The sequence below is a fragment of the Penaeus vannamei genome, chromosome 31 (genome assembly GCF_042767895.1).
Source record: "Penaeus vannamei isolate JL-2024 chromosome 31, ASM4276789v1, whole genome shotgun sequence".
Lineage (NCBI taxonomy): Eukaryota > Metazoa > Arthropoda > Malacostraca > Decapoda > Penaeidae > Penaeus > Penaeus vannamei.
In genome coordinates, this window is record NC_091579.1 from 18,845,074 (window position 1) to 18,857,573 (window position 12,500).

General features: G+C 39.4%; 1 protein-coding gene across 1 annotated transcript in view; it reads right to left on the reverse strand.

Annotated features, from left to right (window-relative positions):
- LOC113822184 (MAM and LDL-receptor class A domain-containing protein 2) overlaps positions 1-12,500 on the reverse strand; it is a gene marked incomplete in the record, with an annotated part of 143,564 nt that overhangs the window by 26,306 nt on the left and 104,758 nt on the right. The window contains 7 exon segments of the mRNA XM_070143920.1: positions 1,124-1,318; positions 1,606-1,795; positions 1,925-2,111; positions 2,680-9,923; positions 10,039-10,191; positions 10,338-10,487; positions 11,245-11,387. Coding sequence (XP_070000021.1) covers positions 1,124-1,318; positions 1,606-1,795; positions 1,925-2,111; positions 2,680-9,923; positions 10,039-10,191; positions 10,338-10,487; positions 11,245-11,387 — 8,262 coding nt within the window.

Consider the following 12,500-nt stretch of genomic DNA (forward strand, 5'->3'; position numbering starts at 1 on the left):
TATATATATGTATATATATATGAATATATATAATATATATATATATATATATATATATATATATATATATATATATATTTATCTATATTTATATATAGATATATTCGTATTTATATAGATATGCATATATATGTTTATATATATATATATATATATATATATATATATATATATATATGTATATATATATATATATATATATATATATATATATATATATATATATATATATCTGTAATAATAATGATAATAATAATGATGATGGTGATAATAATAATAATAATAATAATAATAATAATAATAATAATAATAATAATAATAATAATAATAATAATAATAATAATAATAATAATAATAATAATGAAAATAACAATGATAATATTAATCATCATCATCATAACTATTACAATAATGAAGCTGATACTAATAGTATTAACATTAGTATGTTACTACTGATAATAATAATATGGTGATGATGATACTAATACTGACAGTATTAACAATAATAATGATAATAATAATAATGGTAATAATAATGATAATAAAATAATAGTAATCATAAAAAAAATAATAACAATAAGTTATAATAATAATCATAACAATGATAATAATAATACAACTACTAATACTAATACTACTAATAATATAACAACAACAACAATATTGATAAAATTAATGACAGCACCAACAACAATAATACTGGAATGACAGTGAAAATTATAATAACAAAAATGATATTGAAAATACTAGTACGAATACTAATGCTGCTGCTGCTAATGATGATGATGATAACATTAATAATAGCAGTAATAATAATAATAAGAACAGTGATAATAATAATTGTAATAATAATAGCAATACTAACAATAATAATAGAAGGAATAATAATAACAGCAACGACTAAAATGATAATAATAATAACTAATAATAATAACTAAAACAACAACTGTAATAATAATAACATTGATAATGATAACGATGACAATAAGAATAACAATAACAATAATAAAATCAAAACAATAAGAACAGCAATAAAATAATGATGATAATAATAATAACAATAATAATAATAATAATAATGATAATAAGAACAACACCAGCAGAGAAGGGAGATGAAGATTACCGGCAACCAGGGGCAAAGATGAAGTCATCAACGGCGACGTGACCTAGCTGGGTCGGGTTGGTGGTGCCTTGAACAAGAATTCGGAATGTCTCGTCCTGAGGGAGATCATCCGGACCGAAAGTGACCTTGTTCCACGTGTTCCCTTGCGACCCACTGATCGTCCAGACAGGGTCAGGAGTGGGACTCGTGGCTTTCCTAGATTTAAATAATGTATATTGGGAGAAGAGAATAATTAAAGTGCCAAGAAGGTTAGATAGAGAGAGAAAAAAGTTAGAGTGAGAGTGTGTATGAGACGAGAGAGAGAGAGAGAGAGAGAGAGAGAGAGAGAGAGAGAGAGAGAGAGAGAGAGAGAGAGAGAGAGAGAGAGAGAGAGAGAGAGAGAGAGAGAGAGAGAGAGAGAGAGAGAGGGAGGGGGGGGGGGAGAGAGAGATGATATAAAACATTTTATTTGTATAATAAAAAAACGCTCAATAAAGCAGTACCTAATAATTACGGATATGTTGCCCATGTTTCTCCCCTGCATGTGGTAGAAGAAGACGAATTTACACTCTTGGCTCGCCGTTATGGGCTCACTCACCAGAGTCGCCTCCTGACTGGCTTGCTCGTTCACCGGGAGATACAGGTAGTGGCCTTTCTTGTTCCAGAGAGTATGGTCGTAATTAGGACCCAGGACTGCAAATTCAGCGAAAAAGAGCAAATTAATAATAATAAAAAGAATAATCAGTGACCATTATTCCATCGGAAGACAGTCAATATTCAGACATTCTTTTCAATGTAGTCTGTACTGTTCGCAAACCATACTTATAGGCGTGGCCGTCCCACTACCCAGCAACCAGTCCGTGTCGTCCTCCTGACTCTGAGAAAACCACCCAAGTGAGTCGTCTTCCAAGGTAATGCGGTGGTAGCCTCCACATACTTCATCCGTCTCGTCTTCTCCATCACCACAGTCGTCGGTCAGGTCACACAAGGAATCCACATCCACACATACCTGTTGATAAGCATGGTGTACTACAGGCGACATTGCTTTCAGGGTAATTCTGTTTGTAGCTGATAGCTTCACTGATCTGGTAATCGGTGGCTAATAGGTATTAAAGAAAACCAACTTTCAAGACATATCGGAAATCTAAAAGTTCACCTGAGATGAAGGAATATTTTCCGGGAAATTACTGCGGCTATCGGTATTATGCCATTGCATGGCTGATTATAATTTTTTGTGGCGAATATCCCATTTAAGTAAGATAAACATTAGAATTTTATATTCCCTGTAATGGCTGATAATATGTTAAATAGGAGATACGTTATATTAATATGTCTCTCTCTCTCTCTCTCACACACACACACACACACACACACACACGCACGCACGCACGCACACGCACACACACACACACACACATCACATTCTCCTATAGCCTCTACCTTCAATTTTACTTTCTTCGCCATCACTTTTCTTTCCATCTATTTCCTTTCTACTCTCCTCAGTGTGTGTTAGCATCAATGCAACTAAGGGTATATCAGTATCCAACAATGCAAACGTTTTAGTGCACTTCACCTACCTTAGTAGCAGGGCAGTGATACAGCGGTTGGTAGCATTCTCCTTCTGTGGGCAGGGGGAAGTCACACTCCACGAAATTCGTCTCGTCTATGGCAAACACTCCTGAGTATTCAGGAGCGTTTCTCTTGAGGAGAGACAACTGGAAAGTTTCTTTGTGGCGCCCTATACCGACTCTCCCAATATGCCATATTCCTGGCTCAGCTCTGACAAATTTATCGCTAAAGTAAGCCATAACAGTAAATTCTTCTATAGAAGTGTTGAGCCACAGAGTAACATCCGAGCTATGGGGTGGCATAGTATAGAACCAGAACTCAAATACGCAGGTTGCAGCAGAATTCTGAAACCAGTGAAGGAAAGTCTTTGCTTCCTGTTCTTCCTTCAACTTTGTTTGCTTATGCACCATTAGAAAATGTCCATCTGAATTGCCAGTCGAGTCATTGAAGGGTCCTGTGTGGTCAGTTCCCCACACCATATCATTGCTGTGAACCACTACCCAGTCTAGGCCATCATTCTCAACTTCTTTCCACCCACAGTCACCATCCTCAAAACTACAGTGGTTTGGACATTCGTTTTCGTCGCTGAAGTCGTCACAGTCTAATCGGAAGTCACATACGCTTGTGGCTGGGATGCAACCATAAGACTTACAAGGAAACTCTCCTAGCTTACAGTAGAGGCTGTGGCAATTCTCTGAGAAAGAAACATCATCAACAGCAATATCTCCTTCTATGGGATTCCCAGCAATGCCCTCTAGAACAATTTTGAAGTATCTTGGAATATTGATATCCAGATCTTTCAGAATCCAAAGATAGTCATCAGAACCCGATGTCTCGAACAGTTCATATTTTGTCTTGGTTGTGCTTTTTTGTGTTTCTTCGCCAAAAATTCTCAGTGTGGCACTTTGGTTTGCTCTCATCATGTACCAGAATCTGAAATGACATTCCCCTTTCGTAGGTGCAAAGGATTCACTAAAAATCTGACCTTTTTTGCCTTTTGAACCTTCAACGCTTTGAAGATATACATAGTATCCAGTATCATTTCCATAGGTATGATCATAACCAGGACCAGTGCCTTCTGCTAACAGGTCACCTGTCTTTCTCATCCATGTGAGGTCAGGAGAATGCTCTTGCTGCCAGTTACAAAAATCTACTTCAAAATTACATCTGCCGGGATACTTTTCACAAACTAACTCATCTGAGCCATCCCCACAATCATTGCTAAAGTCACATACAAGAGTCTTATTGATACAATTGCCATTACTGCATGAGAAGTGATCATCATGGCAGATGATGGGTGTTGGCTGCTTACAATTGTGAAACTGTATGTCATCTATCATGACTCTGTCTTCTTTTGAAAATTTCATAGACCTGAACCTCAGTTTCCAACCAACAGGGTGTTCAGGAATACCAACAGTCTGTGTGTGCCACCTTTCACCCACGTTATCTGTTGTAACCCAAAGTGTTAGTTCCATGGAGACCTGTAGCATAGTAACAACAAGAGCTGAATTTTCACCACTTTTGTAGTAAAGGAATGACATGGTACATGAGGCTGATGTTGGTCCTAATATGACACTCTCTAGGTCAGCATTGTCTGATATTCCCTCTAGCTGTTCAGTTACATTCATAATATAACTCACATGCCCCACTGTTTCTTTTGCCCTTGACCAACGGTACTGACCATGACTTACATCCTCCCAGCCACATGTGTTAGTTTCAAAGTCGCACTCACCACAGTGAGATTCATCACTGCCATCATCGCAATCATCATTGAAATTACACACACTTTCAGCAGAAACGCAATGATTATTGTTGCAATGGAAACCACTGTTGCATGGGTTTTCTGTTGTTGTTGTTATGGGCGTTGTTTCAGTTGGTATTGTATCGTCTGTGAGCTGACAACCATTGGTAAGAGATATATCATCAAGAGCAATGACTGAAGTTCCTGAACTACCTGAGAAACTGACGGTGCCGCTAGTAATTATGAACTGGAATGGCTTGATGTCTAGTTCCTCTTTCTGAATGAACAGTTCTGCTCGTTCCCAGTATTGTCCTACAGAACCTCTAACGAAAAGTCGATCATGTAGAGGTCCATTTGACGATTCTCTTGTTGAGACAACAATTCTGTCAACATCTTTACCATATGAGTAGTAATAAAACCTCACGGTACAATATGTTTCCTGAACATGGATGACAGGACTAGACAGTCTAGCTGTGGTTGCATTCAGGTTGTAAATGTTGCTTTCTATATAAATGTAAGTGCCTGAGGCCGTATTCAAGGTATGGTCACGTGAAGGTATGATGTCATCTTGGCTCGGGGATCCTGTCTTCCAGTTGGTTCCATCTTCCTCATTCCAAGAACATGGCTCATCTTCCTCAAAGTTACACCTGCCTACGTACTTGTCACACTCACCAGTGCCATCTTTCTCATCTGTATAATCTCCACAGTCATCAACAAAGTCACAAACAGCAAATGAAGAAATGCAGGCTCTGTTTTCGCATGAAAAGCCTGTGCATTCACCTTCCTGTGGCGAAGGAAGAAAGCATTCTTCAAAATTAATATCATCCACTGCTATGTACCCTGGTAGTTCAAGATTTCTTATACCTTCAATCTGAACTGTAAATTGGGTGCGTATCCTTCCAATATATGCTAAACCCATCATCCACTCTTCCTTTTGAGTGGCAAAAATCTGTGACAATATGGTGTTTATGTCGCTCACATTGTATGAGACAATCAAAGAATTTACCTTCGAATTTGGGTAGTTATTGGGCACTTCATAAACCACATACCAGAAACTCATGCGACAGTTTGGTGCAGAATTTTGGAGAGCTGGGCTGAGGAGGAGGGGATTAATTGGCACTCGGATGTCTGGGAAACTTGGGGTGACAGCCATATAGTAACCCTGGCTAGTCTGGAGGGTATGGTCCACAGGAGGAGTGAAAGAATCATTACCTTCACCTCTTCTATGTAACCACACTAAGTCACCGCCTATTTCCATGTTGTGCCAAGTGCAGTGATCGTCTGCATCCTCAAATGTACAGTTGTACCCACAGAATACCTCATCTTGCCCTTGACTGCAGTCCTGTATGAAGTTACACATTTGCTCTTGTAACAAGCAAAGGCTGTCACACTTCATGGAACAGTTTTGCATTGTTTCATTACTGCAGTGTCCAATTGTGACTTGTGTTTGGTCAAGAGCAATGATGCCTGGTTTCCCTTTGTCAGACACCGCAGCAAACTTGAGATTATGGTGAACTAAAACATCAGAGTCTGAAGCTGTGTTATCTACTGTGACTTGTGAGTATTTCCAATCAGCATGAAAAGTCTCTTTTTGAATCCACAGTGTGCCCTCTGTGTTGTGGTCCAATTCCTGTGCTATAAGTGCTAAACTGGGCTGCCCTAACCCTTGCATGTGAAACCAAAAACTTAGGCACCATATATTTGGCTCTAACACATTCAGTACGATTTCTGATCGCTTATTTGTGCCATCTGTGTTTGCTGTATTAACATATACAAAGCCACCATAAACACTATTAAAGGTAGCATCTACTTGTGGACTATATTTGTCAGACAGGCCATCAGCTGTTATGAGAGACCAGTCTGAATCATCACTTATAACCTCATTTCTCCACATACACATATCATTCTCAAAATTGCATTCATCAAAGTTTTCACATGTTAACTTTGGTATGATATCATCAAGCCCTAGAAAAGATGATGCATATGCTTTTCCCTTAAAGCTAAGTGAGTAGGGCGAAACACTTTGAACTTGTAACTTATATAAGTTCCATGCATGGCTATAAAGTCCTGTAATAGTTAACAAGGGTTTATCTTCAACTATATCACCTGTGCGTAAGCGTACCTCTAATTCTGTCTGTTTATACATTGAATCTCCATTAGAATACACCCAAAACTGAACACACTTATAACTGGCATCAATCTGATCGGTAAAAATCTCACCTGTGCCTTCTCCCTCAAGACGGATATAATGGCCAAGACCAGTGCCAAGTGAGTGGTCCTCACCTGTACCCCATCCATCTCCCACACCAGATGATGAGGCCAATGTTAGTTGCCAGTCTAGTTCATCCTCGAGGTATTGCTCAAAGCTACACAAGCCGTTTTCAAAATCACATAGTTTGCCAAGCTTGCAGTGGCCAAACTCCACAGTAATATCATCAAGAGCAATATCACCTTTTCCAAAGTCCCAAGGTACTGCCTCCAAGATCATGCGGCATAGCTTTTCATGTTTAACTTGCACCTGAGCTTGCATCCATCCACGCCCTTGTTCATGAGCTCGTTCCCAGAGAAGCTGATTGAAGGTGGCACCCTCCTGTAACCTCACAGCTAGGCTGCCAACATCCAAGCCATGCATATGGAACCAGAAGGACAAACAAGCCCCTTCACCACTCAAGTCAATTGTGGGGCTTATAAGTCTTGCAGTGCGCCCAGGTTGGTTTGTGGTACTAACATATAGATAAAAGCCATTTTCTGTCATTGTGGTGTGGTCAGTGAGTGGCCCTGTGTCTGATGTTGGCGTGCTGCCTTTCCATCGCTGCCAGTTCAAGCCATCATTTGTGTCCTGTTGCCAGTTACAAGTCTCACTATCTTCTCTCTCAAAGTCACAGTCATACTGTGTTGGTTGATGTGTAGGCACTGGTGTTGGTGTTATAGGTTGTGTTACAACTGCACAACTTTTTGTGAAGGCAAGGTCATCAATGGCAACTGTTTTGTGGTATGTGGATGTTATGTCTTCATCTATCAACAGTCTGATCATAACATTATAGTATTCTAACTCTGCATCTATGGTTAATATGACTGCTTCCCATATATACTCTAAAGAGGAATTCTTAAGTTCTATAAGAGGGTCTCCATCACCCTCACTAACCATAATGACACTCAATGTACTATTAACAATGTGTTGCATCGAATACCAAAAGGTCATACACTTTTCTGAAGCTGGAACAAGACCTCCATGGAGCACAGCAGAATCTCCCTTTACCTTATCCTGTAGTGTCACCATCAAATAGTGACCCGTTTCATATTCTATTGTGTGATCTATGATAGGACCTTCTCCCTTTTCACCTGAGGACCTTATCCAGTCAAAGGTGTCATCTCCGTTATTTGTATTGTACCAATCACATAGGTCATATTCGAAGTCACATGTGTGTACTTTTGGACAGGCACCAGGAATGAATTCTAGATCATCCAGAGCTATTGTACTCTTATTGTTACTGCCTGTTATTCCCTCAAAACTAAGCACATATTTCTGAAGGTTTGGAAGGGTGACCAAGCCCTGACTCCACATTTCGAAGGCATTGCCACTAAAGGACCAAACAGGAACAAAGGGTCCACCATCATTTTGATCTTGTACAAGGACAGTAAGGTATCCTACATCATTCCCCAGCATATGATACCAAAATCTGAGGCACTGTACACCAACTGATTCATAAACTGGAGAAAATAAGAAGCCCTTGCTGCCATGACCATTTAGACGTAGGCACAGGTAGTGGCCTCCCTCGCTATGAGATGTGTGGTCCACTGAAGGGCATCCATTTTCGCTATTCTTTCCTTGAGTTCTTTTCCATATTGTGTCTCCTTCATCTCCTTGCTTCCATTGACAAAAATCATATTCAAAATCACAGAGTGACTCTTGGAGTTTCCCCTTCATAACGATGTCGTCAACTGCAATCAGACCTGGGCCGAGGTCGCCCCACTCAGCTTCGAGAGTAATAAAAAAGTCGTCCTTCACATCGAGTATTGCATAAAAGAATAGCCATCGGTCCTCTTGAGAATCACATAATTCTAGAAGCGTGTATTCTGAATTTGTTGTTACTTCATTCATGATTATCCTGAATTTTCCTACATTTTCTCCAAACATATAGTACCACAGAGTAAAGGTATTCTCATACTCAATTGGCTTTTCCTGTAAAGTGCTAACTAGTTTTGCTTTGTCGCCCTTTCTGGCGGTCGAGTCTTCAAAATCGACAAACACGTAAGTACCTGAACCAGTTGTGTGATCTGGTAATGGCTCTGGAAACATGTCTGACTTCTTCCAATCATGCTGATCACTAGAAGATTGGCGCCACATGCAAAATCCTTTATAGAAATCTGGATCATCAAAATTGCAGTCTAAATTATGAGGATTCTCGTCACAGTCAAAGAAAGTGATGTCATCCACAGCAAGGGATGAGTGTGACTCAGCCCATGCATCACTCTCATCGAGCACAGGTGTTGCTTCAAGGGTCAAGTAAGTATAGACACTTACAAAGTTTAATGTTATGAGTACTTCGAACCATGTTTCTTCAGGTGCAGAGGTCATGTTATAAACAAGCTGCCTAACAGAATTACCAACTCCATTACTGTACACAGCAAAATAAACATTTATGCTATTCCTGGCATATAACCAGATATGTAGTTCACAATACCCAACATGTGGGTGCAAGAGATATGGGCTTGATAGGACAGCAGTTTTTCCCACTAACCCATCTGCTCCTTCAAGATAAGAATAATGGCCAGAGTCACTGCCCAGAGTGTGGTCTTCTGATGGATGCAAAAAAGGAGACACTTCACCGGCAGGTATCCGCCGCCACTGGTATATTCCAACACTGCTATCCTGCCACCCACAGTATCCAGACTCGAAGTCACAAGCCCCGCAGTTCTCTTCGTCAGCGCCATTAGAACAGTCAGTCTGCCAGTTGCACTGCTGGAAGGCAAATACACATTCATCCCCGACGCCGCAGTAGAATTCTCCGGGATTACATGGGTTGGAGGGGGGGAGATGAGTTGTACCAATGGGCAGTGTGTCATTAAGGGCGAGGCAAGCGACGGTGAGTGAGAGGTCGTCAATCGCAATATCGGAGTAGTCTTCGCCATTCGTCACAGCCTCGATGATGAATTGGAAGGGCTCGGCGGTGGCTGAGAAAACGACTCCTCGATTCCAAAACTGTCCTTGTTCTCCCTTCCTGCTGAAGCTCAGTGTCATGTCCCCGTAAATTTGTTGTCTTGTATGGACGTTTAGTTCTTGGATGTTCTTTCCATACATATAGAAATGAAATCTCAAGGCGCACTGAGCATTTGCGGCAGTTTGTAGAACGGGAGAAAGAAGCCAGGATCTGCGAGTGCCAGAATGTACCTGGGGGTGAGAGACGTACAGATAATGCCCAAGAGGGAGCCGAGTACTGTGGTCAGCTGAGGGACCTGTCAGATGACTGTGTTCGCCGGCTGGGGTTGCACCGTTGCCTAATATCCAATCTGAAATCGGTAAACATCAGTTAAAACACTTGAGATAACATGTCCAATAGTAGAAGAGGGTAGTGCCTGTAATAAACTGTTATTGCAAAAGGTCAGAGGGCAGCTAGGTACATACCCAGGTCGTCCTGATCCTTTTCCTGCATCCAGCCACAGGGCTGATTCTCTTCGAAGGTACAAATAGCACTGTGATCGCCGCAGTCTACCTCATCGGTCAAGTCTCCGCAGTCATTAGTGTTATCACATACTAGGCTCTCGTCAACGCATAAACCTGGAAGAAAACCCTCGTATGTTCTTTGCAGTCATCCCCAAAATACAGATTTAGAACTCGATTTGCCTAACGAACCTAATTTCTTTTAATCCAAATACAGCACTGAAATAAAAACAACCACACATCATTATACTCAAACGACTCACCTGTCTGGGCACAGGTGATTTGATTATTGAGGCAAACCATAGTAGTATTAGGTACTTGGCAATTGCTGTAGGTAAAGTCATCCAGTGTAAGGGCGGAAGGTCCAGCCGTTGTAACAGCCGCTATTCGCAGCTGAAACTCGCCCATCCAGTCTGATGTTGAAGGCAGTGATTTCTCAAAGCACGGTTAGAATAAGCAAAAAATGTTTATGAGTGTATTATCAATAATAATGATACTGATGCTGACAATTAAGCTCACGATAATAAAAACAGTAACAATGATAGCAACAGTAATTGTAATACTAATAGGTATAAAAACAGGAATAGAAATATCAATAGGAATAGGTTCATCAATAGCAATGATGCTACCGTTGCTGCTACTGCTAATGATGATGGTGATACTGTAATAAAGTTGAACCTGGAGATTATGTGAATAATGATTATGATGACAGTGGTTGTGATGATGACCATTATGATGATACTGATTCTAAGAGGATGGTTCCAGTGATCATTATGAGGATAAGATGGCGAAGAGGATGATGATGGTAGTGAATATAGTTTGAATGATGATGATGATAATAATAATCATAATTTTAATAAATATGACTGCTATGACTACAATAAACAGTGACAACCTCACAAAAGAACTAATATCCGAATTCACTACCCCAAAGTAGGTAGGAAGAAGAGGAAAAGGAGATACAAAAAGAAGAATATAAAGATACAAAAGAAAATAATAACAGGAACGTAAAAACGTAAAAAAAAAAGAAAAAAGAAAATGAAAATGGAAAGGGAAATGTAAAGGGAGGAAAAAATTAAATGGAAAAAGAAAGAAAAGGACAAAAAGAAAGAAAAATGGAACAAAGAGGAAAAGAAAAAAAAAACAATAAGAAAAAAGAAACAGACTTACCCAAAAGGACGACTTCTGCTTTCGCCCAATGTCTCTCGCGGTCGTTTACCAGGTAGTGAGCGGGCGCGACTTCCCCGTCCCTGAGAACGCCGATTTCGACGACAATATTCTGGCCGAGGTCCGTGCTTGACACCTCGCGGTACCTGGAGCACAACCACTTTATCATTTTGTCGTGCTATGTTACGTTGCTGTGTTATTTTATTGTGATATGTTATGTTATTGTATTATTTTACTGTATAATGTCTTACGTTATGTTACTGTTATAGCGTGTTGCGTGCTATGTTATGCTTTGGTATATTATGACATGTAGTATATTGTGTTCTGCTATGCTTTGTTCTTGTATGTTGGGTTTTGTTATGCCGTTCTATGTAATTATGTGTGGTGATATTGTTTTATTTACTGTGATTATGCACTGCGTCAAGTTGCATTACATTGCATATCTTATTGTTATATTGATATAGAATAAGGACGGAAAGTGAGTAGTCAGAAAAAATAAAGAATGTAGATAAAATATACAGCATATAAGGAGACAATACACTACTAAAAATTACATGATATTCGACTGCTTACATAAAAGGCAAATAAACAGAAAGAGAAGTTGATAGTTGGGGAGATAGGTAGAGAGAGAAAAAATGAGAGAGAGAGAGAGAGAGAGAGAGAGAGAGAGAGAGAGAAAGAGAAAGAGAGAGAGAGAGAGAGAGAGAGAGAGAGAGAGAGAGAGAGAGAGAGAGAGAGAGAGAGAGAGAGAGAGAGAGAGAGAGAGAGAGAGAGAGAGAGAGAAGGTTAGGAAAGACAGAAAAAAGAAAAAAATAGAAGATGAATGCAAAGAAAAAGAGAAAAAAAGAAAGGAAATGAAAGGTGAGGAAATAAAAAAATAGCATATAAAAGAATGAAATGAAATGATAGAAGATGAAATATCATGAAATAAAATAAAAGATAGATAAAGCAAAGAGAAAAAGAAAAACAGGTACAAGAAAAACAAGTAAAAAAAATAATAACAGAGCGACAAAAATAACATAAGAAAAAGAAACAAAAAAAGAAAAAGAAACAGGAAAGGGAAAATTAGAAGAGAGGAGAGAAGACAGACACACTGGTAATCAGAGACAGACACACTGTGATAGTCGAACAAAGTGCAAAGAGTAAAGGACATATCGAAGCAGGACAGCACATACTTCGTAGCCGAACCTTTCATATACATTCAACCCTTCCTAATTTCTTCAAAACAAAAATCACACACGCTTTTCGAAAACATTTAA